We start from the raw sequence: 27,245 nt of genomic DNA, 5'->3' as shown, positions 1-27,245 counted from the left end.
GGGCGACCGTTAGTCTTTCTTCTGGTTACCACCCTCAGTCCAACGGCCAGACGGAGCGGGCCAACCAGGACTTGGAAGCAGCACTCAGGTGCGTTTGTCATCGACACCCCTCCTCCTGGTCGACCCACCTCCCCTGGATCGAGTATGCCCACAACTCGTTACCCTGCTCGGCGACAGGTATGTCACCCTTCAAGACTGTTTTTGGTTACCAGCCCCCGCTTTTCCCCTCCCAGGAAGCAGAAATTACCGTCCCGGCAGTTCATGTACACCTACGACGTGCCCGACGCATCTGGCGAGAGACCCGGGCTGCATTAACACGTACAGCAGAACACAACCGCCGGATTGCTGACAGGCACCGGGTTCCCGCACCTGATTACCAGCCTGGGATGGAGGTATGGCTGTCTTCTAAAGACCTTCCGCTTGCAGGGACCTCTCGGAAGCTGGCTCCAAGGTTCGTGGGACCTTACAAGATCAAGGCAATAGTTAACAAGTCAGCTGTCAAGCTGGAGCTCCCACCGGCTCTTAAAGTCCACCCAGTCTTCCACGTCTCCTGCATCAAGCCTGTCGCTACCAGTCCACTGTGCCCTTTGGTCGAGGCTCCACCCCCGCCCCGCATCATCGACGGTCAGCCCGCGTACACGGTGAGAGCCTTATTAGATTCGAGAAGAAGGGGGAGGGGGGTGCAGTATTTGGTCGACTGGGAGGGATATGGACCAGAAGAGCGCTCCTGGGTCGCCTGCTCCCGTATCCTGGATCCCTCCCTCATTTCCGACTTCCACTCCGCTCACCCCAATAAACCAGGTATGCCGCCAGGGGGCGTCTTATAAAAGGGGGGGATACTGTCAGGATTGTGTGCTGCGGTACTGCCTTCTACTGCTTCTCTGTTGCAGCACACTCCTGAGCACCCTGATTGCTGATCATCTTCACCTGTGCCTGATTAGTTGTTCTATTTAAGCTGTGTGCTTACTCACATCCAGTGCCAGATTGTCCCTTTGCTACACCCTGTTCAGCTCCTTCCAGCTTGTTCTTGTGCATTGTGTTTTGGCTTTCTGACCCTCGCTCTGCTCACCTGTAAGTACCTGCCTGCTTGACGTCTTCTGCAGTAGCTGTATTCTTTGGTACTTCTGCTAGTTTTTTGTTAGCAGCTCTTTTTGTTCTTGTCTGTATTTTTCCCTGCTCAGCTCACCTTGCTAGCAGTGTTTTTTGTTACTTTTTCCCGCGACTAGGTCCGGATGTATTTTGGTTGTACTTTGTTTCTTGTGTGGTTTTTGGTACCTTTTTGTTATCCATTTTTGTATTAAAGACCTTTTCTGTTTTCACCTATTCGACTCTGCATTTTGGATTCCTGCATCACGGCCTTGGCCGTTCATAACACCTGGCACTTCACTCCACATTCACTACAGAAAGCTTATCAACCTGGAGGAAGTGGTGGACATATTTTCCAAGAAAGATGATGCTGAATGAGCGATAGGTAAGGCTGAAACACATTGTAGTGATTCATATTGTGTAGGCCTGTGGAAATAGCATCCACCACTGAAGCCATGGCATGCTCAGTCGCCCAGTAAACTGATGAACTTATCTAAATAGGGCAAGCTTGATGTTGGCATTTTGCCCTTAAGCTTGTCATTTGGAGGAAATAACATTGTTGTTATGTCTGTCCAAAATATGTATCAGAAAACTGTTTTTTTCGGGCTCCAAATGCAAAATCTTCCCTGCTCTGGGAGGGGGGACACCCCCCTCCCACACCCACCCCCCGCTCGGGCGCTTTGCGCCCTCGCAAAAGGTCCGTTCACTCAGATTTTTGAACCCCCCGAAAAATATCTGGTTACGGGCCTGCATCTGTGCAGCATGGGACAACATTAGAAGGTGCGTTCAAGGACCGTCAAACAAAGTGGACAAAACGCTGCCAAAAAATGCAAAAATTGTGGGATTTTGAATTGTATATTGTTTTTTGAATAAAATAATGGCCCATATTTCCAAACTTGATATCCCTTTACATAAAATTTGATGTAGTTAAAGTTGTAGTTGCATATTGAGTCCTTTACCACAAAGAGTTTCATGGTTTGGGTATGCTCTGCTGCCATCTAACGTTGCTTCTTTTGCAGTACACCCAATCACCAAGGGAGGAGTCCAGGCACCAATCTTCTGTGGACTATACTGTATAGTGCCTGGGTCTCCTCTCACTCATCGCCAGAACGTCTTCTTATGCACACCTGATTCCCATTGCTCCTTGTTACTCTCTGGTACCCTGGTCTGGTCTTATGCTTTTCGGCTACTGTGACTATTGTGCTTTTTGCCTGCTTGTGTAGCAGTTGACTTGTTGTTAGAGTAGCTTTTCTCTTCTACAGTGTTTAGTGTCTCCTGTTAGTTTGAGTAACAGTGATTTTTTGTTGTACCTTTTTGTTACCTGCTAGCCGTGTGTGCAGCGCCCTTAGTTACCTTTATTCCCGTGACTCGTCCGGTGTCTTTGTTGTACTTTTTCCCTGTGGACATTCTTAGTTCTTGTTTTTGTACCTTTTTTTTGTTTATTGTTATTAAATTCCTTTGTTACACAGATGTATTTTTGTGTCCTATCTGCATTGTGAGTCCTAAGTACGGCTGCACGCCATTTTGTGACAAAGAGATTTACAATAAAAACTTTTTTCATCTGCGATTGAATGCTATTAATTATGAGTTAACTATGAACTAAATGTGATTAATAGTGATTCAATGTTTTAGTCCATTGACGGCACTAATAAAAACAAACATGCAATGTAGTTTTGAGGTAGAGTGCCTCCATTCAGTACCTAAACAAGACAGACGGGACTTTTTAATTCCTTTTCATTTTAAAAGTATTCCCAAATCAGGTGTTGAAAAAGAGGAGTTGTCTTGTATGTTGGGGTCTACATGGTGGTACATCTGCCCATGCAATACCACAGGAGGTAGCAGTGAGTCAAGCTAGTTAAAATGGCAAAGCATTCCAGAGTCCCCCCCCCCCCCCCCCCCCCATTCTATTGGCAGAAGTTGAGGTGGGTGTGAAAGAATGTGTTTCTATTGCTGTGAAGGTTTTGTTATGAAAATGTACTAAACGCTCACACGTTTTCACGTGTGAGAATGTGATGTGACCATAAACGAGAGCAGCTGCAATTTGCAGCATCAGTTCAAACAAGAGCCTTGTTAGAGAAATCTATATACGTTATCACCCACTTTATGAATATATTATTGTTGTACTCTTGTGTATAGAAGGGAGTAAGCAGGCCCTGTGAGGGGAATCAAAGGGGTCAGTCTTGTGTAACTCAGAGACATGGAGGAGGTTGAGGTGCTCAAGGTCACATTCTGTGATGTTAGAAAATTAATTAAACCACACATGTATGATATCACTACACTGACGCACACACATACAGTAGCTAGAGACACAGAGTTCAGCTGTAGTAGGCCCCTTCCTTGAGAAGCTGAACTCTCCTGTAACTAGGGAACGCCCAATAGCAAATAAAGAGAGAGGTTTTTCGGAGAGCGAATCCAGAGCGGTATGGGATACAACTCTGGTGCGTCCCTCCGTTTCTCCTCGCGAGTAAGACAATCTTGCCGTGGTTGAGTCTGTTTCTTTGAGTAGTTATACAGTCCAGTACTTGTCTTGGTTATCTGCAAGGATTTCCCTGACAATGGGTAATAAAATAAGTGAACCATAGCCCCTTTTGGCACCCTCTGTTTGGGTTCTGCGCTGGTTGGTCAGCAGGGAAGACAAGACTCTTGCGTATGATGTGGGTGTCCTGCGAAGACAGTGCGCCCGCGTTTACTGGCAGTGAACTGATTTCAACCAAACTACTTGGAGTTGTAGGAGACAGATGTTCAATTCCTTTCAAAAGCAACAGAAAACATAACAAAGCCTCATGTTGGAATTTCACAAAGTCAGTTTTAGCCCTTCTTGTAAGCATGTGAGACATACTGTATGTGAGAATTACGAGGTGGATTAGTGGGTATTTTAGGATGATGTGTGATAAGAACCTTGTAGGGGCAGGAAAAGTTTCACCTTGTTGGGTGAAACTTCACACCCTGACTCAAGAAACTAAGGGGAAAGCCACCAGTGCAGGGAGAAATAGCCATCTGAGCTTTTTATTGACCATGTCCCACCTTGAACACAGCCGTGAGCATCAACATGACAGCCTACTACAAGAACGTCCAAATCTAAGTGAGCTTTTGAAAAGAACACATTCCTTGTGTTTCCTGCTGAAGTACAACCATCGTGAAGGAAGCCGGCCTTGAGTAGCGATATAAATGTCTTTCTTTACAACTGGATTAAATAAACGGGGATAAGCAAATGTTATTTTTTTTATTGTACTTGTCTTATATTTTCAATGATATATTGTTAAACAGTTCACAAATTGTGTGTTGATACAATTTTTTGTTTGCCTAAACTCTTTTTCCTGTAATCATGATGAACTAATTTAAGGAAAAAAAAATCATTCAATGATCTTGAAAAAGGCCCAATTAAAAATGATCGTCAATGCTGGCCCTGTAATTACTTGGCATGGGACTGATGGCAACACAGCGCTTGTGTGGAGTCTGCTGCCTATCTGACACGGAAGCATCATTCACTCATTTACTCACCTTCTCATTAACCACAACTTAAAGAGATGGTTCATCACAAAAATGCCTCCTCGAAGAAGCAGACATACGACGGGAGAGGAAGTAACGCCGAGCCATTTGCGAGATCTGATTTTTTGGAGGAGGCATTTTTGTGATGCAGGTGTATTACTCTTTTGAATGCATTTTGTTTTGAGAAGCCAAACTGTTTACTTCAATGACCCACCAACTAAGCGGAAGTACATTCTTCATCACCGAAATCTGACCAGAACTGGACTCGTGGGACGAAGTGGGGGTAAGTCACTGTTGATGTACCACACTGCTGATGGGGATGTCATACAACTTCATGTCAAAACATCCCACCTACCCCTTTAAGCCTTGCAGGTGTGAAGAAAGCTTACACTTGGAAGTGAAGACACACAGAAGAATGGATTCTTGATCATGACAACAAGACCACACCCACAAGTTACTCAGCTTCCAGGTGCCAGGAATCTTTTCCTTGCTGGCATGAGCTCATTTTTTCGAGTGAGGAAGTGTGGCAACAATAATGTGTATATGCATACATCGATATGGTGGTGTCTTGCTTAGCATCATGAATCCCTTCCAGAAGGTACGAGTCAAACCAAAACGAACTCTAACCAAAGCAAATGTTCCCATAGAAAATCATGTCAATCCAATTCATCCCTTCCAGACACCCAAAAATGTTAACACAAAGCACATTTTATAGTCAATAATGGTAGCTTTACATGCGCAAAATTATGCAAAAATCATTCCAAATGACAAATGAACTAAACATTTAACATCACTTTTACCTTTTGTTGGGAAAAAAGCCCACAAAAGCATCAATGAGCAAAATAAGACAAAATAAACAATTGACAAAAATGTCAAACATATTTCAAAGTAAATGTCCAGCTTCTACAACCGGTAGATGTGCTGTTTAATGTAGAAAATGAAAAAAAACAGCTGCTAGTGGCACACGGGCTTCCAGCCACGCATGCTCTCTTCGCTTTTATTTTGCTTTGTCTTTGAAATACATGACGTTTATTTTTCCCCCATCTTTTTGCCACCCATGATACTCTCTTTCTCAGCAGCAGCGAACCATTCAGTTAGTCTCATTTGGAGCTCTTACACGCAGGGACGCCTGAATTAGCTCTTGTTAGCGTTTGCACAACATAAAAAAACATTTTCATATTGTCAGTGTCATGTTCTGTGTTGATTTTGCACTCTGCTGCCGCCTCTGTTTTCTCCCTGCAGTGTCATGGCTGCTCTGATGAGTAATTAGGAACACCTGCGATCTATCTGCTGCTCTCCATATATACCTCTGCTCAGTCACTACCCAGTTGCCAGTTATTCCCTTGCCAACCCTGCTTCCTGTTCCTCATTCCTTGGCTCCCAACTGGTCTCCTTTATCCGTGTATCTACCGCCATTGTGTATTGTTACTGCCTCTACCTGTTCTGCACTTTTTTCCCTGCAGCTCATTTTGTTTCTGTGAGTACCCTTTTTTCCTGCCTTGCAGTGTTTTTCGTTACCTGTAGTTTTTTGGCTTATGCCCTGTGTTCTTTAGTTATCTTTTTGTCGTTGCCCTTTTTCCTGCTTAGCAGTGTTTTTTGTTCCTTGTAGTTTTTGGCTCTAGCCCTGCGTTCCTTAGTTGTTCTTTCTTGTAGTCATTTTTGTTTTGTTGTATTTTTACCTTGTATAATAAATAGATTTCTTACTAGCGCTGTGTCCTTCTGCATCACGGGTTCCAATCTTTTTAGTTGGCGTAAGCCACACCGTGACAGTCAGTGACAGTGCCTTGCCCCATTTTGGGTAAATCTTAAAGAGACGCCAGAAACGCAGCTCTTGAGGATTCCCCCTCCTTCGCTCCCCTTCAGTGGTTGTTGTGTCTGCAGGTAACAACGTGATTAAATGTTCACATGTCAGTGTAAAAGTGTGCGTGTTAAAGAGTCATTAACAGACCTTTCTGCATACATATTTGTGCCACATGAGCGCAGTAACAGTTATAAACAAATCCTCTCTGCAAAACTCCACTGCAATCCTCCCCTCTCCGGTCGCTGTTTGCAAAGAGAGTTAAATAAAAGTAAAAGTGATGTTAAATAATCAGTTGTCCGTTTCATTTGTCATCTGCAATGACGTTTGCATCATTTTCTGGATTGACATTATTTTCTGTGAGAAAGCATGCCTTGGTTAGAGTCGGATCTTCTGCGATGGATAAATGACGTTAACCAAGGCACCAGTGTAGGTCTAAGATCTGACTTACAACCGTCACAGTCTGTCTCATCTGAAAGCATCAAGTCCATGTCCTGGTTTTTGCTGTAGACTGAAAACATTTGGGTTTGACATCCAAAGATGAATATGAATCCACCCCATTTTTCATGTGAGCAAAAGTGATGGAACATGTGAGTGACAGGTGTGTTTTGTTGCCCAGGTGTGTCCTGTTACATGACCGTGTCATGGGGGGGCGAACAAGCATTTGTGAGTATGAGAGAGGATGGAAAATAAATCATAGGCATTGCACAAACTTTGCTGATGGTCACGACACTTAAATCATTTGCAAATAGCAAATAGAAGTTCACTTGCTGCCTTCAACGCAACTTAAGTAGGGGGGTTGAAGAAAACATTTCATTCTATATGTGTTATGTTATGTGTATTTCACATTTTTTTGTTATTGATTATATTATACTTTGTATCGTTTGTGTAATGTATAACTTATATATAACTTTTATGGTTAAAACAAACACGAACCCTAACCCTGTAATCTGATAAGTCAGCGTTTTTTCCAACCAGGGCTACGTAGCGAAAAATGAAAGAATGCAAGTTTTCCACTTTGATATTTTGTAAACATATGCTAAGAAGTATCTCAATACATCATATCGCTGTAAAAGATGATTCTGTTATTATAATCCCATTTTTGCTGGGGGGTTTTCAAATAATACCAAATAATTCCATCCATCCATTTTCTATGCCGCTTCTCCTCATTAGGGTTGCGGGGGGCATGCTGGAGCCTATCCCAGCTGACTTCGGGCAACAGGCGGGGTACACCCTGGACTCTTCGTCCAAATAATTCAACATTCTTAAATTTTCTTCTCATGTTTTTTTTCCCCAACGTAATTTTCCAAAATGTACAATTTAATTTTTGTTTTGTTTGTTTCTCATAATAATACCACTTTAAAAAAAAAACATTTTTTTCCTTAATATTTCAACTTTATGCTACTAAAATGACTTTATTCTTCCTCACAATATTGCAGATTTGTTTTCATAAAATTGTGACTTGTTTTTCTCGTAAAAGTACCGCTGTTCCTGTTGTTGTTTTTCTCTTCATTTCCCAACTTTATTCTTGTAAATGTTCTTCTTGTTCTGTTTTGACTTTATTCCCACAGTATTACAACTTTTTCACCAACCTAATTTTCCTCATATTTGTTTGTATACTACTTTTATAAAAAAAACATATTTCTTCTTCACGTTCAGGGGGCGTTATTTTTCCTCATAATATTACGGTGTTATTCTTGTAAAATGAAAATTTTCTTGTTCTGCTACAACTTTTTTTCTCATCACATTTGGACTTCATGTTTGTAAAATTACTGTTGATTTTTCAATAATTTTTGCTGTTTTTTTATTTTAAAGTTTTATTGCTGAATTATATTTTTAGAATATGCTGCGGGCCAATAGAAAAACAGCCGTGGGCCACAAATGGGCCCCAGGCCACACTTTGGACACTCCTGCTCTAAGTTGTGAATACCTGGAAATAAGACCTGAAATGTTTCCATTGGATGTCCTGTTCATCTTTTGATGTCAAATCAAAGTAAAAAAGTAATGTAAAAGTGATGTAATTACCTGATGAGTGGCAGTGGGTTCCCGCTGACTCTACATTCCAGACGAATGGGGCTCCCCTCTGCCACCTCCTGACTCTTCAGCTTCTGGATGAAGCATGGAGGTGACAGAGGTTCAGGTGTGGACAGAACTCCAGTGTGTTGGTTCTCTTGAGAAGCAGGCGCCGCGGCCTGCGAGCCTTCCCGTGGAGCGTCTGCGTCCGCTTGGTGGTGCTTGATCTGCTCTGGCCGGCCTGGTGAAGAGGAGGCGGCAGGGGCTGCTGGCCGCTGGCTCCCAAGAAACACATATCCACTATCGGGGGAGGCCGACTCCTGCTCCACATGCACTGAACCTTTGAAGATGGACGAGAGCTCCTCGATGAAGGTGGCGGCCCGGCTGCAGAACTCGGTGGCCGAAGACGTGCGGTCATTGAGCTCCAAGCCTTCGTGAACTAGCCGAGGTTTATCCTGCTTGTAAACGGGCCAGGCGGGCTTGTGGCAGGTGACCTTCTCAGGAGAGGGTGGAGACTCTCCAGGTGGTTTGTTCTGGTTAACAGCAGCAATGTCATCTGCGCAGGGGAGGTTACTTTGCTGGGCTGAGGTGAGGCTTTCAAGATTATCTGAAGATGTCTGTTGGAGGTCCTGCTCCTGGCAAATAGGAGGATGTTGATCGTCTGGCATGTCACCAAAGGCCTCCCAGGCCAGGTCCAAGCTGCGGTTGATCTCCTCGGCGTTCAGGAAAGCGTTGAGGTCGGCAAAGTCACTGTCGCTGGCCTCTAGCTCAGCCCGCAGGTCTGCACCATCAGTGAACATGGCACCGTTGCCCTCTTTAGCGGCAGCAACGTCGCCTCCTGCCGGGTCCTTGAGCAGCAGAGAGACGGGGAGTGGCTGGTTCCAACTCCCGTCCTGCATTCTGCAAGACATGTCAGACGCATTCGACATTACTGCAGCGATGACGGTTCTAGCTCTAGCAGACGCAGCGAGCTGGGTTTGTGGTGCTAACTGTGCTCAAGCATCACAGGAAAGTAAGGATGCGCTTTTAAAAGTATGCTATGAACGTCAATGTTTAGGGTTAGTGCAGGCAAGTGCTCGGGTGCCTGCCTGAAGAGCAGCTGTTGTTATTTTTAATCCTCCTGGACCGTGCTACAGGCACCACGACGCCCACCCTGACCACAGGCTGGGGGACTCCTTGAAAGTTTCATACCTTTCAAATGTGCACAGGTATGATGAACACAGCACTGTGGGATTCAACGCATGAATTGAACTTAAACGCAGCGTTGGCTGAGAGGAACAACATTAAATATGAATGTGGAAACTTTCCACAATGCCACACAAGCCTGCTGTAGCATTTTGTTTCTATCTAGAAGATGTGCATTCATGCTGACATACAGTATCAGAAGGACATATCATATAAACGTATATGTTAACCCATATGTCTTATAGTATAACTACTGTATAGTGTTCCAGTCAAGGATGATTAATGTCGATATAATCTCAAGAAAAAAAAGGCTCAAACTCGCCTTCAGTTGAGCTTTTTGTCCAAATGCCTTCTGCTGCTGTCACTGGTCCACTTTTTCACCTCCTTCGTTCAGCAGGAATGATCCAAAAATGAAGCTTCTCTCCCCTATTGGTCGGAAGGTTCAGCAAGACCACCTCTCAGGTTCAGGGTCTGGTGTCCCAACTGTCCCAGGCTTGGTCCTGCTCGCTGTGTGGGGCTAAATTTGGCCCGCTCAGCTCAAGTTTCAGCGCCGGCTGCGGGCAACGAGGGAGAGTAGTGTTAAGGTGGAACAGAGGGAAGCTGGGACATTTGCTTTTGCGGTGGGCAGTGTTTGTTTATGACTGCCAGGTTGCAAGGTGGCAGGTGGCATGACACAACACACAACACAACACACTTTGGTGTAAACAAACACAACAAACACAACAAAACATTCCAGTGGAGGCATGGATACTGTATATGCTTTAGATTGGGCGGGGCTGTCACTCCATTAAAATATTTAATTGCAATTAATCGCATTTTATCCATAGTTAACTCATAATGAATCACACTTAATCTCAGATAATATAATAAGCAGGGATGTAAATCTCTTTGTGGTAAATGATTCCATACGCAACTGCAACTTTAACTACATCAAATTTGACAAAAAGGGACGTCAATTTTGGAAATCCATCCATCCATCCATTTTCTATACCTCTTTTAGGGTCACGGGGGTATGCTGGAGCCTATCCCAGCTGACTTCAGGCGACAGGCGAGGTACACCCTGGACTGGTGTCCAGCCAATGGCAGGGCACATATAGACAAACATTCACATTCATACCTATGGACCATTTAGAGTCTCCAGTGAAGCTAACATGCATGTTTTTGGAATGTGGGAGGAAACCGGAGTACCCAGAAAACCCCCACACACACGTGGAGAACATGCAAACTCCACACAGAAATGCCCAAGGGAGAATCGAACCAAGGTCTTCCCATCTCCAGGCTGTTACTGTGTTGGCCAACATGCTAATCACTAGACCACCGTGCGGCCCAATTTTGGAAATATGGAAAATTATTTTATTCAATATATAATATACACTTAGAAATCCTAGAGGTTTTACATGTTTAATCCGAGTTGTAGGCATTTTTGTAATCAAGCCAGACAGTGGACAGTTTGGTGCTTCTTGTCTTACGGCCTTGAACAAGTTCCCTGTCAATCAGTAGCTGGTGTTTAGTTCCCCTGGTGTTATTGCCAGTAGCCTTCTGTGCTCTGCTCATGCATTGATGATGCCTGATAGTAGCGTCCATGTGGTGTTGTGGCAAGTTTTAGGCCAGTATGCAGCTATTCCCTTCTGATGAGGACTGTACAACCTTGGGTTATTTACTAACAAGGAGCTTAGTCTAATTCAGATGAACATCCATATTAGCACCCAGCGGGCTTCTACGCTTGGTTGCAGGGAAACTGTGCCCATATGAGGAGCATCACAGGCCTGAGGAAGACTACTTGGAGTCAGTCCAACACAAGGGTCAGGAGGGATCAGACGGCGGACGTTCGTGCAGCCTCGCTTGGTTTATTTGTGGGCCACTATCACATTCTATTCTGGTTCTTTGTCAACCAACTGATTACAGTGAAGTGGCTGTGATAGCTTTGGAAGGAATTTCCACTGTAAGACACACACACACACACAGCCATATTACTTCATTTCGACTGGTATAGCCTATGGCCAATTTATCTGCGTGTGCAAGAATAGTACTAGAATACTTCTGTTCTTACACCATATACGTGCACAACAATGTGACCTTCTGCATCATCTACATGACACATAATGATACGGAGAGTGTACTAAATACTGTACAGTACATTCTGAAAAAAACGCTGAAATGGTAAAACAAGGGTCAATACTTCTACAATCGTGTAAAATGTACCAACATAGTAAGTGCACAACTTGTTTTACATTAAAAAACACTGGCTGTAAGAGTGAAACCTTTCATTCACCTTTTATTATCTTTCATTTTTTAAAAGCAAACCTATTAAAATTGACAAGTTCTTCAAACTCGTCGATGTGACGTACGTTGCAGCGTACGTAAACGTGTCCCCCAAAATTGCCTGTTTTTTAAAAAGTTTGACCCTTCCGATTTGCCGTCGCTTCACGATGATTGGTTGAGGGGGAAAAAATGGCGCCCCCCACTCACCCCGCGTACTAGCAAAAAAACAATCCATAATATCACATGTGAATTGGCAGTCATTCTGTTCAGTGCATGTAAGAGCCACATAAGCAGAACTGTTTTTATCTTCATGTGGGGTATGTTGCCTAGCTAGTAAAGTACGTGGACGAGTCTGCGTCCTACATAACGAAACAAGAGACCATACGAGGTAAGCGCCATACTAGCATGAACAGAATAACGTCACGATGTGTGGCAGAAAAATCATAAAAAAACACTACAGTAGCTTTACAAGGCAGTGGAGCTGATTACTTAAACAGCTAACTTGTAAGGTATTATATGTAAAGCTATACGGTATATACATGTGATGGTAACACTAATGCATAAAAAAAAGAGTTCTCCAAGCATTTTGGGTTAGGGTTAGGGTTAAGTTTTCTGCAAGCTACTTGTCCAAAATGAAAACTAGCCGAGAGCTACTAGTACTCCTTTTTGTAACAGTTATTGTCCTAGCTTATTTCAAGCCAAACAAAGGGAATACGCTGGTTTTGCCACATCATGAACAAAATGTTGGTGTCCACAACTCACATTTTGCATGAAAACAATTAAAGTCATTGAGTTTATCTGCAACTTGTATTTCAGTATGCATTTCTCTCTAGTGCATGTCTCCAACTTTCATCACTATTAGAGGTACCTTGACAGAGCTATTGAGTTATTTGGTTTTGTTGATATGATTGATTGTACAGTACTTTATTCACATAGCAGATCTCCACTTAAAGAGTGTCCTTGTTCATTGTCCATGCTATTTCTGGTCGTTTAAATAGAGTCTGATTTTAATACTTATTCACATACTAAGAATTAAAGCACATATTCTTTGACCCTTTGGTGAGCTACTGGTTGGAGACCCCTGATCTAAAACGTATAAGAAAATCCCATGCACTAGCTTGTATTTTCTTGTTACTAAAGGAAAATTGGGTACTTGTTTAATGTCCCGTAGCACAAAAGATGCCTGCTTTCCGTCAAGTCGGGGAGAAGCAGCTCCCCAACCCCCTTCTGTGTATGGCATGGTCGCCCAAAAGAGACCTTATCGCTCTGGCCAGCACAACTGGAGAGGTATGCGTAAGGACGAATGAATGATCCTGTCTGGTCTATTAGGGGTGTCACCATACACTCAGCTCATGAGACCATATGCAGCATTGGATTCACCATAGCCAGGTGATGTTTTAAAGGGATAGAAAGTTCATCCTCGTCAGTGTAGTGCATCAATAGTGACTTTTCCCCCACATGGTCCCATGAGCAGAGTTCAGGGGTTTCATCTAAAAATGCAAAAAACAGGGCCCAAAAGTTGTGTATGGCCTTTTCCACACAAAGTATGTGACGTATAAAAACTAGGCCTGTGAAATGATTACAGCTTTTAATCGAATGAATCACACTTTTCAAATGACTTCACCAAGATTAGTCATCATTTGCCACTATGTGTGAAATATGTCAAATTTTTGCTTTTTTTATGAACAGAAAGGTGAATGACAGGACACAATTATATACAGTATGTATTTGTATGTATTAATTGAGTTTTATGAAATTATTTCAAATGTATTAAATTTAAATCAAACTAAAAGATAGCACACATCTGAAAATGTATTTGCCTAACCTTAGCCTTTTTAATAGCAGCAGAACCACACTAAACTGCTTTATTATGAGCCATGAAGGGTTGCGTTCAGAGACACCACGTAACTTCAGTTGAATTCTCATGTTTTGAGTGTAGATGTATTTTGTGGGATTTCCGGGCATAATTTCGGACGTTACCCAAAGCTCATGACTACTTTTGAACGTCTTTCCACTTGAAACAGAAAGTACAAATGATAAGAGTTAAAATAATGACGGCAGTTGTAGTCGCTACTACTCATCATTCATGTTGGTGTGTAGTTATGTAAAGACACATGCCACATTGCAGTAGGTTCTTTTTACGCTAAAAGAACTACAGCTCCCATGATGCTTAGAGTGCAGAATCAGCAAATAGTGTATTTCCAAAGTAGATGTTATCATGTTTTGAAGTCTTATGCAGCAATGGTGTTTTGATCTGACTAAGCTTAAGTAAGTTTGATCAAGTGTAGAATTCCTACAGCTTCTGCTTGGACTGCTTGCATCGCGGCAGCTGTTGAAAAAAAGCATCTCAAACACGTATCTGCCCGCGAACAAGTGACGCTGGGAGCACCGAGTGGAGATAGGATTGCAAGGTTTATCGTGTACACTTAATGTGCGGTTCCAGTCCTGCCTGGCGCACTACCACTTCCATTACGTGTATTATTATTCACAGTAGCATATCATAACACAGTCTGATAGACTTCTGCCTGCCCTTTTCTCACGAGACAATTTTTATCCAACAAGAAATATCGTCATGTTTTAATCTCTCCCTCTGGTGACACCCCTACTTAATAGTGACGTGTTTCATAGCTTTATGACTCCTCCCTGCCTCTAGCTTTTGCTGCATCGCTTGGTTAGTTTCCAGCGGGTTTGGAGCTTGCCGCCCAGCGAGTATATCGGAAAGAAGATCACTGCACTCGCCTGGAGACCCGATGGCAAGAGTGAGTTGTGTAATAATCTTGCTTTCTCGTCAGCTCTTCTGACTGATTGATTACCCTCATTTTGTGAATGCTCAGTTTTGGCCTTCAGCCTGGGAGATACAAAGCAGGTGGTCTTGTGCGGTGTGGAGAAAGCAGAGGTTCTGCACGTGCTCCACGTGCAGAACCCTGTGAGCTGCATGCACTGGATGGAGGTGACGGAAGAAAGCAGGTAGGCTTGGGTCATGGCACTCTGACTCTTCTTTCTCAAGCATCATTTGTAAAATAATCCAGATGTTTGGTGTTCTCTTCAATGTGCTCCAGTGCTCTCGGCTCCTTTTGTCAATCAGAGGATGAATCCAAACGCTTTCTACCCAAATTAGCATCGCTGCCCAAGAGGTACCTCAAGTACCAAGTACACCAGATTAACCAAAGCACAGTCCTGGCTGACCTAATATCATTTTTCAAATTTGTGTTGCTATTCAGCTACAGCACAACGTCAATGCTTTTCAGGTAAGACTGTTTGGATTTCCAGTGTAATTGAATGATTGATTGTATTGATTGCTGGGGTGTTTATACAGTGAGGAAAAGTCTGACGAGATCATGAACCTACTGGGAGAAGTCAGGTAACGTGACTTTATTTTGAAGCAATTAATGTATCATTACAGTATTTGAAAGCACAATTTGTTGGCGTGTAGGCTGAACATACTTGTTCTTGGAGGAGAGGCAGGAAATGTGGAGCTTTATGCCTATGGCATGTACAAGGTTGCATCTTTTGCCGCAGTAAGACACTTATATATTCAGATGAAAGCCACACGATCAGCTTTGGACTTGAGTGACATTTTATTTCACTGTGCAGGTTTCAGGGAGCTGCCGCAGCCTCAGTCTGGCCAGCGACCTCAAGTCTCTGGTTGTCATCACTGAGGTCAAGTCTGCTGAGGACCATGCAGAGATCTGCTTTGTCCAGGTAAAATCATTTGAGGTGGTATTTATCATTTTCATATCACCTCAAAAGTCTGGTTTCTCATCGCTCCCAGTTGGACACGGGCCCACTGTCCGACTGCCTGCCCGAGCTCACCAGGATGGCGCGCAAGTTCACCCACATCTCCACCCTGTTGCAGTACCTGCATCTGTCGCTTGCATGCATGTGTGAGGCATGGGAGGAGATCCTCATGCAGATGGACCTCAGGCTCACCAAGTTTGTGCAGGTCAGTTGGTGGCTTGGTTGGTGGCATTGGTCCTTGGGAGAATATCAGTGATTCTTGTCTTGGTTCCAGGAAAAAAACACAAGCACTCAGGTGCAAGACGAGTTTCTGGAGCTTCTCCTGTGGGGACAGTCCAGGTGAGACATGAATCTAATAACCAGTCCTGCAGTGCACGTGTCCAGTAGGTGGCGACTACGGTTGTGAGAAGCATCATTGGTTTAGAGCAGTGCTTCTCAAACTTATTACAGTCGCGTACCCCTTCGGTAATTTCACAGAAGCAATGCACCCGCTACTCCTGGACACTTCAAAAACATCAGCTTGAATAAACACACAGTGAAACATCTTATATTATATATATTTAATATATTTCATCAACTATTGCGTGATTATATAACTTGCTTTACATAATATACAGGTCCTTCTAAAAAAATTAGCATATTGTGATAAAGTTCATTATTTTCTGTAATGTACTGATAAACATTAGACTTTCATATATTTTAGATTCATTACACACAACTGAAGTAGTTCAGGCCTTTTATTGTTTTAATATTGATGATTTTGGCAAAAAAAAGTAAAGAAAAACCAAAAATCCCTATCTAAAAAAAATTAGCATATTTCATACGACCAATAAAAGAAATCAATCAATCAATCAAAGTTTATTTATATAGCGCTTTACAATAGCCCACGGGCTCCCAAAGTGCTTCACAATAAGACAAAACATAAGAACACAGCATAAATCATAAACACAAAGTAAACACAGAATAAAAACTCTATAAGAAAATGCTTCAGTGCTGCAGAGTGCTAAAAGCCTTTAAAAGTACATAAAATGGGAGTCAACAAGAACTAAAAATGCATAAAATACAAGACCGCCCTAGTCGGTGTTGAACGCCTGTCTAAAAAAATGAGTTTTCAATTTTGATTTAAAAAGGCCGACTTCAGTAGTGGTGCGAATGTCAGTGGGCAGTTTGTTCCACAGTCTGGGAGCAGCGACGGAGAAACAGCGTTCGCCCCACTGTTTGTATTTTGCCCGTGGGACTTCTAACAGAAGCTGTCCCGAGGAACGGAGGGCCCTGCCGTGATTGCGGATAGTTAAAAGCTCCGACAAGTACGACGGAGCAAGGCCGTTAATGGCATTAAAAACAAATACTAAAATTTTAAAATCGATTCTAAAACGAACTGGAAGCCAGTGGAGTGATGACAGCACCGGGGTGATGTGCTCACGTCTGGGCGTGTTTGTTAAAAACCGGGCAGCAGCGTTCTGGACCAACTGCAGACGCGAAATTGAGGTCTGGCTCAGGCCAACGTAAAGTGCGTTGCAGTAGTCCAGTCTTGTGCTGATGAAAGCATGGATCGCTTTCTCAAGATTCTGCTGACCTAAAAAAGGCTTCACTTTAGCCAGAAGACGGAGCTGAAAGAAGCTCGTCCTAATGACAGAGCTAATCTGTTTGTCGAATTTAAGTCCACTATCGAATATGACCCCAAGATTTTTGACATCAGGTTTAAAAAAGGGGGCCAGAGAAACGAAATTTGCTGCAACAGTGTGCAATGTTGGTGACATACCAAATAAAATACACTCTGTTTTGCTGTCATTTAAATGTAGAAAGTTCTGATCCAGCCACTGCTTTACGTCAGTAATACAATCGAGCAGCCTAGTGGGAGCAGTATTGTCAGTGGGTCTAATAGGCAGATATATCTGCAGGTCGTCAGCATAGAGATGAAAAGACAAATGATGTCTTTCCAAAATTGAACCCAGGGGTAATAAATACAGCGAAAACAGAACAGGGCCAAGGATGGATCCCTGTGGCACCCCGCATGAGAGGGACGCATGGGAGGAGCAGAGGTCACCGATCATAACGGAGAAGCTCCTATTAGCCAGGTATGACCTAAACCACTGGAGAGCAATGCCTTGGATACCGACACAGCGCTCTAGGTGGGATACAAGGACTGCATGGTCAACTGTATCAAAGGCCGCTGTGAGGTCCAGCAGCACCAATACAGCAGGATTCCCAGCATCAACAGACAGGGCAATGTCATTGTGCACCTTTAACAGCGCCGACTCAGTGCTATGTCGGGATCTAAAACCAGACTGGAATTTATCAAGAACAGAGTTCATCTCTAGGAAAGTTTGTAACTGAGTAAAAACAACTTTTTCTAAAACCTTTGAAAGAAAGGGCAAGTGTGAGACAGGCCTAAAATTGGACAGCACAGAGGGGTCGAGATTAGGTTTTTTTAGGAGGGGTCTAACCACAGCATGTTTGAAGGCAGCTGGGACAGATCCTAAGTTAAGACAGGTGTTTATAAAAACAAGCAAACTTGACCCAACAGAATTAAAAACCTCTTTTAAAAACTTGGCTGGGATGACATCTAGGGGACAGTTAGTGGGTTTCATGCCACTAACCACCTTGGTAAGAGACACCAGAGAAATGGTCTCAAACCGCTCAAAGACGGCAGTCTGTGCAGGAGGACCATGTACACCCTCAGAAGACATCCCTGAGCTGCTGATGTTCTTCCTGATAGATGCCACTTTGTCAGAGAACAATGAGACAAACTCTTCACATGTTGTAGTGGTGGCATCAGACAGAATAGTGGGGCGTGGGTTAATAACAGAGTCAATGGTTTTAAATAAGAGTCTTGGTTGGTGAGAGCTGTTGGTTATAATGGAGGACAGATATTTGGACTTGGCCTCCTTCAGGGCTCTCTGATAGGTGGCCAATCTGTCCCTCAACCAACCCAGGGAAACATGCAATCTGTCTTTTTTCCACCGCCGTTCAGCCTGTCTACATTGAAAAAGTAAAAGAAAAGTGTTTTTAATCCAAAAAAAAGTCAACCTTCAAATAATTATGTTCAGTTATGTACTCAATACTTGGTCGGGAATCCTTTTGCAGAAATGACTGCTTCAGTGCGGCGTGCCATGGAGGCAATCAGCCTGTGGCACTGCTGAGGTGTTATGGAGGCCCAGGATGCTTCGATAGCGGCCTTAAGCTCATCCACAGTGTTGGGTCTGGTGACTCTCAACTTCCTCTTCACAATATCCCACAGATTCTCTATGGGGTTCAGATCAGGAGAGTTGGCAGGCTAATTGAGCACAGTAATACCATGGTCAGTAAACCATTCACCAGTGGTTTTGGCACTGTGAGCAGGTGCCAGGTCGTGAAAAATGAAATCTTCATCTCCATAAAGCTTTTCAGCAGATGGAAGCATGAAGTGCTCCAAAATCTTCTGATAGCTAGCTGCAGTGACCCTGCCCTTGATAAAACATAGTGGACCAACACCAGCAGCTGACATGGCACCCCAGACCATCACTGACTGTGGGTACTTGACACTGGACTTCAGGCATTTTGGCTTTTCCTTCTCCCCAGTCTTCCTCCAGACTCAGGCACCTTGATTTCCGAATGACTTCCAAATATGCTTTCATTCGAAAAAAGTACTTTGGACCACTGAGCAACAGTCCAGTGCTGCTTCTCTGTAGCTCAGGTCAGGCGCTTCTGTCGCTGTTTTTGGTTCAAAAGTGGCTTGACCTGGGGAATGCGGCACCTGTAGCCCATTTCCTGCACACGCCTGTGCACGGTGGCTCTGGATGTTTCTACTCCAGACTCAGTCCACTGCTTCCGCAGGTCCCCCAAGGTCTGGAATCGGCCCTTCTCCACAATATTCCTCAGGGTCCGGTCACCTCTTCTGGTTGTGCAGCCTCAGGAATCTTTTGCAGGTGTTTAGAGTTCATTCGTTGATTCAGATGATTAGGTTAACAGCTCATTTAGAGTACCTTTTCATGATATGCTAATTTTTTGAGATAGGGATTTTTGTTTTTTCTTTACTTTTTTGCCATAATTATCAATATTAAAACAATAAAAGGCCTGAACTACTTCAGTTGTGTGTAATGAATCTAAAATATATGAAAGTCTAATGTTTATCAGTACATTACAGAAAATAATGAACTTTATCACAATATGCTAATTGTTTTAGAAGGACCTGTGTATATATATCATTTTAAAATGTTTCTCTTGCTTTCTGCAGCCCTGAACTGCAAGCTCTTCTGGTGAACCAGCTGACTGTCAAGGTGAGTTTGCATACTCTCAGGGGTGCCACTAGGCTATCCAGCTATCCATCTGTTCATCTGTCCATCTGTCAAAGACAAAATAAGAGAAAGATATACAGTGGTGTGAAAAAGTTTTTGCCCCCTTCCTGAGTTCTTATTTTTGTGCATGTTTGTCACACTTTAATGTTTCAGATCATCAAACAAATGTAAATATTAGCCAGTGACAGCACAACTGAACACAAAATGCAGTTTTTACATGAAAATTTGTATTATTAAGGGAGAAAAAATCCACCTACATGGTCATGTGTGGAAAAACATAACTTAACTATGGTTTATCACACCTGAGTTCAATTTCTCAAGCCACACCCAGGCCTGATTACTGCCACACCTGTTCTCAATCAAGAAATCACTTAAATAGGACCTGCCTGACAAAGTGAAGTAGGCCAAAAGATCCTCAAAAGCTAGACATTATGCCGAGATCTGAAGAAATTCAGGGACAATTGAGAACGTAATTGTGACCTATCAGTGTGGAAAAAGGTATAAAGCCATTTCTAAAGCTTTGGGAATCCAGCCAACCACAGTGAGAGCCATTATCCACAAATGGCCAAAACATGGAACAGTGGTGAACCTTCCCAGGAGCGGTCGGCCAACTAAAATGACCCCAAGAGTGCAGCGACGACTCATTCGAGAGGTCACGAAAGACCCCTCAACAACATCCAAAGAACTGCCTCGCTTGCCTCAGTTAAGGTCAGTGTTCATGACTCCACCATAAGAAAGACACTGGGCAAAAACGACCTGCATGGCAGAGTTCCAAGACCAAAACCACTGCTGAACAAAAACAACATTCAGGCTTGTTTCTATTTTGCCAGAAAACATCTTGATGATCCCCAAGACCTTTGGGAAAATACTCTGTGGTCTGACCAGACAAAAGTTGAACTTTTTGGAAGGTGTGTGTCCCATTACAGCTGGCATTTCAGAAAAAGAAAATCATAGCAACAGTAAAATATGGTGGTGGTAGTGTGATGGTCTTCCTGACCTGGAAGGCTTGCTGTGATAAATGAAACCAGGAGAATGTCCAGCCATCTGTCGGTGACCTCAAGCTGAAACCAACTTGGGTTCTGCTGCAGGACAATGATCCAAAACACACCAGCAAGTCCGGCTCTAAATGGCTGAAGACTTTGGAGTGGCCTAGTCCCAGTCCTGACCTGAATCCTATTGAGATGCTGTGGCATGACCTTAAAAAGGAAAATCCTCCAATATGGCTGAATGACAACAATTCCAGGGTTCAAGGTTTAAGAAAAAAGTAGCGGTTTATACACCAGAAATAATGATACATTAAATCACTATAATTTTCTTTAGTCTTCAGTCATGGTCATATGGACACAAGCCCCCAAATAGCTGTTCTCGGCTATGCCTTCAGGTAAATAGCAGCTCTTAACCCAAATTTTAGCTTGCAGTTCAAAGCAAAAAATCAGCCGAGAGACGGCGCACATGTAAACAAAACACTCGTTAGTTGGGACACTCCAAGGTACCACTGTATAAATGACAATAAAAAATACAATCAGTGCTCCAGTAACTTCTCTCGTCTCTGGCAGGCGAGGTACTCCGTGACAAGCCAACTCCATGACAGTAGACACAAATAACTTTGTTTGTTGTTGTGAGAGTCATCTGCCAGGGCTTTGAAGCTAAACTCAGCAATCCAAATACCCTTTTCTTTTTCCATTTCTCATCATTATTTGTCCCCGCTGGTGGCTCCACATCCACCGCTGCGTTTCCTCAAACTACGGTGTGGGCTGAGGGTCAAAGAGGCCGTGTGCACGTTAATTGTGCGTCAAAAAATAGTGTCGTTAAAGGAAGTTTCCGTTAACGTGTAATTAACGTGTTAACTTTGATAGCCCCAGTATATATCTAATTAGTTTGTGGTATTGATACTGTTGTGCTGGGCAGTCAGACCCTTTACATTTCTTCTCTTTTTTTCTTGTTTTCTTTCTTTTTTTGGGGAGAATGAACAGAACAAGAATTTCATTGCATAGTATAACTACCGGTACCTGTTTTACTGTGCATATGACAATAAAACTCTCGAATCTTGAATCTTCTTTCATTTTCATCCAAGGGCCTGAAGAAACTGGGCCAGACCATCGAGTCGTCTTACTCCAGCATCCAGAAGCTGGTGATCAGCCATCTGCAGAGGCATTTGATCTTCTTTTGCTTGCTTGCACTCTCTCTCCTGTTTGTTGTCATTAAAATCATCCAACGCCCCCTGCTGGCTGTCTCACAGTGGCTCAGAGGCGCTTCTCTATCACCTGAGTGAGGTGAAGGGCATGTCGCTGTGGAAGAAGAAGTTTGAACCACTCGGTCTCGATTCATTCACTATAGAAGGTAGAAGTCATTTGAACCACAAAGGTAACCACAAATGTGGACTACAATTGCACGTTTTTGCTTCCAGATGCCATCACGGCCGTGGGCTCCTTTTCCTTGAAAACCAGCGAACTTCTGCAGTAAGTTCACTTGATATTTCAATGATGATCAGCATTTTCTTGATGTTGTTGATCGTCTTTTGACATGCAGGGTTATAGACAAGAGCATGAAAAACTTTAAAGCTTTTTTTCGCTGGCTGTATGTAGGTAAGTGTGTCTGTTTTTAAAACACGTGTGAAGTATTTGCACTTCATGTTGTCTTTTCTCCCGGCAGCGATGCTGAGAATGTGTGATGAGCACGTCCCCCCAGAGCTCAACAAGGTGTGTTTTCGTCATGAATACTATTCCAGACCTGCCAACATGGACTCGTTCTTTGTCCTCGGCACTCATTGATTACTGTTGTACCTTTCCTTGCTCTCTCGGTATGCATTTGTATACTTCAAAAGAGGGTCAAGAGAGCTGTATTTGTGCTTTCAGTTTGGCGTTGCTGTGGCAATGTGTGTGTAGGTGGGGTGACAAGCGCTCAGTGAATCAGAGCGCTCCTTCATAATTGCCTCCTGCAGCTGCCGCTCCTCGCAAGTGCTAGTAGTTTATTTCAGTTCAGTCAATGCCTCAAAACAAGCAGGAATTGCCTGCTGTTGCATGTGCATCCCTTGTTGTTCATCAATGCAAGCAGCATTTCAAAGCTTAAATTAAGATGTTGTTTACCTGACGATGACTCTGCAAAGTCCCATTCATCTGCTTGACGTGTGTTGCAAAGTACTGCAGCATCCTGATAGTCACACAGAGCTCTTTTGACGTTCTTTTGAAGTTTTATTAACACTAACAGTTCCAACACGGTCTGCAGATCAGCTCCTCTCTCACAACAAAATAACCTTCACCAACATCAACAGGTCATCACAGTACGTATACAGTAGCAATAACCGCCACTCATACTCACATTTGTCCAAGGTTGGCAGGTCTGTTCTTTCCAAATCTTTGTCCTAATGTGTGTGACGCTCCCTCAGATGACCCAGAAGGACATTTCCTTTGTGGCAGATTTCCTGTCAGAGCATTTCAGCGAGGTGAGGTGGCGAGACAGGCGTGCTGGTGCAAACAAACAGTCAGAAGATGAAAGCTTTTTTTTTTTTTTCCACAGAATGAACAACTCTTTGATCGGAAAGGAAAGTACTTCAATGTCGAACGTGTTGGTCAGGTAAACTGCTTGATATTGATAGGAGAAGAACCGTAAGCAATATGTGTCATAAAGCAATGCTTTTTTTGCAATGCTTTCAAAAATAACACGTTAACAGTAGTAACTAATTAATTTCATGAATTATGTTACGTTTTTTTGTATAATTAACACACACGCACCAGAACAAACACACATCGCTGTTATGACGGCAGACGGAGTTCTCCACTGTGCTTCCAAGCACACAGTCACACGGAGTCTGCTGCTCTTTTCTAACTTCACTGTGACCTGAACACATCAACAGCAGTGCAATTCCAGCACCATATACTGTACTGTATGTATCTCCAACTCACACACGTCTAGTGCTTTCATCTTGGGAAAGTTCATATAAAAAAAAAAATTTAAAGGTACTGTACTGGACAGAATCAGTGACAAAGGGCAGCCCTGGCGGAGTCCAACCCTCACTGGAAATGGGTCGGACTTATTGCCCACAATGCAAACCAAACTCTGACATCGGTCCTACAGGGAAGGAACAGCCTGAATGAGCTGTTCCCGGAGTTAAACTGGGCTGAATATGAAGACCTTATTCATACTTAAGCAGACAATTCAGAGATTTTGACATCAGTCTGTATTTACCATCCATGGCCATGACACAGTATGACACCATCTGACGGAAATAGGACCTCATTTCTGACCTGGAGGTGGCACGCCACCCTTTTCCAAGCCAGAAGCATAGACTCCTCCCAGCCGGTGTTACAGAGGGTAGATGAGAGAGAAGATACGGTAGAGGGGTTTAGCGACCAGGGAGGGACGAGAGAATAACAGTAATAGTCACATGATGACAGCAATGATGGCAGAGGTACGCCTCCTCACCACCTCCAGTAACAAGCAGACACATTTTTTAGAGAGTACTAATAACTTTCATTTGTGTGTCTGTAGTACCTTAAGGACGAGGATGAGGACCTTGTTTCCCCGCCCAGTACCAAGGGGAACCAGTGGGTGAAGTTTTTACAGGACAGCACGCACATGAAGGGTGAATTTAGTTTTCTTTGCACCCCCTCCTCCTAAACGCAGATGTCATCATCATTACTTTCATGTTTTCTAGAAAGCCCTCTGCTGTTTCCTTCATTTCCTCAAAAGTCTTTGCACTTTGTCAGGAGGTTGATGGAGGACTCCATCCAGCTGTGCCTGCAGAAACCTGCAGTGAGTTTTTTTTTCCCCTTCAACATGTGCCACTTACTCACCTGCTGCTTTTGTTGCTTGCGTGCAGGAGGTCATCGGGAAGTCTGTCAAACAGGCCGTCTTTCTACCCTTGTACACTGCACCAGCAAGGTAACATCTCTCCTCTCTCCTATGCTCTTTTCTATCATCTTTTCCTTCTATTGCTACAATTCTATACCTGCCTGTTTGTTTCTTCCAGCCTTGAAAACGCACCAACACTTCTTCAGCTTCCGGCCCTGTACGTAGAATGGATTTGACAGGAATAAAAATCATTTGGAATCCATCTGACATCACCATGGTTTGTGGCACAGGTGGAATGACAAGAAGGCCAGCATGCACTACGTTGTGTTCTGCATGCCAAAACTATCACCGCACAAGCTTTACCTTCTCCGCAAAGGAAGCGACCCAAACAGGTGCAACTCTCCGCCTTTCTCTGCATTTTCTTTGTACTTTTTCTTTCTTAACGTGTGTGTGTGTGTGTGTGTGTGTGTGTGTGTGTGTGAGACACGCTGCCGCAGACACATCCCGAGCTGTGTCACATCCATGGACCTGAATCAGCATCTAGATGTGGCGGACGGCGAGAGCGTGGAAGCCCGGTGAGTGCGGCCCATGGAACGCCGACGCAGACGTTGCAGTGCTTTTCATTTCTTATAAATCTTGTTGTTCTACTCCAGACCGCATCGTGTCTACAGCTGCCTGGATGTTCGATTCTATAGCGATGACATGCTGACTGTGGTCCTCCAGGGAGAAGAAGAGAACAGCCACAGTGTCCTGGCCCAGCTTCCTCTCACTTCATCTCTAAAATGCGAGAGTGAGTTTAGCTGGAATCCCCATATGAGGTGTGTTACTACTGATCATCACAAGATAGTACAATGTATACATCAAATAATAACAAGTGTAGGGATGCATGCGGCTTCCTTTTATGCAGCAAGTGGGTTCCATGCCACACCGAGCTGGTGGAGCACTCCAGTGCATCAGTTTTTGCACCGGATGCCCTTCCTGATGGGCATCTGGTGCAAAAACTGATGCGAGCGTCTTAATGTAGCGACCCCTGCCTCTAAATGGTGTCCTATAAACCCCGGGTGTATGATCTTCAAAAGCAAATAAACCACCAGGGGCTTTAACAGCTGTGCCTGTAGGCAAACTCCTGATGGAGTTTTTCATGAACTATCATGAGTGGTCAATAACGTAATACCTTTATCTAGCTCTGCATGCACTATCAAATGCGTACTGGTGTGAAAGTCATGTGTGTTACACTCGGTGGTGGTCATTGATATGGGCCACATGGGCAACTGCGCAGGGCAGCGGATGAGACGGGGAGAGGGGAATCCTATTTATTTGTGCTCAGTGTCCGGTGCCCCCCGTCTCGCACAGGGCGGCATTAGCGCTGAAACCACCACTGATTAGACGTGTCATACTGTCAAATGGTCAATGCTCCTTATTGCTCTGACAACATTGGTTCTGTTGCTGCCGTTTGGCCACTATACAATGAATATGTGCCACTTTTACTTCCAGGTTGGACCAGCAGAGCGGTGCCATACCCTGCCAAGGCCTGGTGCTGGGGAATCAGTGGCGTGAACTCGAAGGCATGAAGGCCCAGTTTGTAGAGGTCAATGGAATCCGAGAAGTGGCGTGTGTGGTAAGTGTTTGCATTCACCTGCTGGTGTATGAACACCATCCTTAATTGGCTTTCATTCTACGCTCAGTTGAGTGAAAATCTGAGGCACCTCCGCGTTTTCGAGATGGACGTTGAAGACGAAGACGATGAGGGAGTCGAGCAGCAGAACGCCAGTGCCGACCAGGACGTGCTGGAAGCTTCCACGGCCAGCCATGGAGAGTGGAGTGCAGAAGCCGGCCAAGACGAGGAGCTTGGAAAAAGTGACGAGCGTTTGGAGTCGGACGAAGCTTCTGAGTTGTAGTTAGACTCCAGCCGGGAACTTACCAACTCTGTCCTCTTTTTGTTCTGAAAATAAAGATAGAGTGTAACCTCAGTTAGTGTGTATTTGGATTTTATTGGCCATCACGATGACATTGGACAAACCAGAGGAATTGTTAGTGTTTGAGCGCATGTGCCAATTTGCAACACTTTGAAATGATACAAATAATACAATGGTGCCTTGGTTAACATCAATCTGTTCCAGAAGGTCTGACTCAAACCAAAAGGGACTCAAACCAAGTCAGGTTTTCCTATAGAAAATCATGTCAATCCAATTCATCCCTTCCAGACACCCATTCAATTTCAACACAACATTTTATAGACAATGATTCTAATTTTGCATGCAAAAAATGATGCAAAAAATAGTTAAAAATGACAAATGAATGGACAACTGAATATTTAACATCACTTTTACTAGTTTTGCAAAGAGGCAGGGGGAGGACAGCAGATTATGCTTGGGCTCTTTAAATTGTCATTGGGTATGAATGGTTGTCTATATGTGCCCTGCCATTGGCTGGCCACCAGTCCAGGGTGTACCCCGCCTCTCGGCCGAAGTCAGCTAGGATAGGCTCCAGCATAGCCCTGCAACTCCAGTGAGGATAACCGGCATAGAAGATGGACAAATGGATGTCCCCTCGGGGGCTCCGTAATTTCCAAACAAGTTTAGTTTAAGATTTACTGAACGAAATGA

General features: G+C 43.8%; 2 protein-coding genes across 7 annotated transcripts in view; one reads left to right on the top strand and one right to left on the bottom strand.

Annotated features, from left to right (window-relative positions):
• The window catches only part of palld (palladin, cytoskeletal associated protein), an 88,507-nt gene extending 78,467 nt beyond the window's left edge, over positions 1 to 10,040 (bottom strand). For all 4 annotated transcript variants that reach the window (XM_054789227.1, XM_054789228.1, XM_054789231.1 and 1 more), the window contains exons 1-2: positions 9,894 to 10,040; positions 8,399 to 9,286 (exon numbers count right to left, since the gene is read on the bottom strand). In XM_054789227.1, the coding sequence (XP_054645202.1) occupies positions 8,399 to 9,285 (887 nt within the window). In that variant the 5' untranslated portion in view covers position 9,286; positions 9,894 to 10,040. The remainder of the gene's footprint in view (positions 1 to 8,398; positions 9,287 to 9,893) is intronic.
• Positions 10,041 to 12,011: 1,971 nt separating this feature from the next.
• Positions 12,012 to 26,609, top strand: anapc4 (anaphase promoting complex subunit 4). 3 transcript variants are annotated; one of them, XM_054789548.1, is made up of 28 exons: positions 12,012 to 12,221; positions 13,005 to 13,120; positions 14,487 to 14,592; positions 14,668 to 14,800; positions 14,893 to 14,967; positions 15,055 to 15,081; positions 15,150 to 15,194; positions 15,267 to 15,351; positions 15,428 to 15,535; positions 15,606 to 15,776; positions 15,846 to 15,910; positions 19,788 to 19,830; positions 21,923 to 21,999; positions 22,088 to 22,188; positions 22,256 to 22,307; positions 22,378 to 22,433; positions 22,501 to 22,547; positions 23,234 to 23,290; positions 23,365 to 23,421; positions 24,337 to 24,430; positions 24,503 to 24,600; positions 24,668 to 24,729; positions 24,818 to 24,856; positions 24,930 to 25,031; positions 25,137 to 25,214; positions 25,293 to 25,457; positions 26,134 to 26,257; positions 26,325 to 26,609. In XM_054789548.1, exons 2-28 carry the CDS (start codon positions 13,013 to 13,015, stop codon positions 26,535 to 26,537), a joined length of 2,388 nt encoding a protein of 795 aa, XP_054645523.1. In that variant the 5' UTR covers positions 12,012 to 12,221; positions 13,005 to 13,012; the 3' UTR covers positions 26,538 to 26,609. The 3 variants fall into 3 exon arrangements, with proteins under 3 accessions (XP_054645523.1, XP_054645522.1, XP_054645524.1); XM_054789547.1 differs by having other exon boundaries at positions 24,930 to 25,214; XM_054789549.1 differs by lacking the exon at positions 13,005 to 13,120 and having other exon boundaries at positions 24,930 to 25,214.
• Positions 26,610 to 27,245: the final 636 nt, after the last annotated feature.

This window comes from Dunckerocampus dactyliophorus, chromosome 10 (genome assembly GCF_027744805.1).
Source record: "Dunckerocampus dactyliophorus isolate RoL2022-P2 chromosome 10, RoL_Ddac_1.1, whole genome shotgun sequence".
NCBI lineage: Eukaryota > Metazoa > Chordata > Actinopteri > Syngnathiformes > Syngnathidae > Dunckerocampus > Dunckerocampus dactyliophorus.
This window is presented reverse-complemented; position numbering and strand designations above follow the sequence as displayed.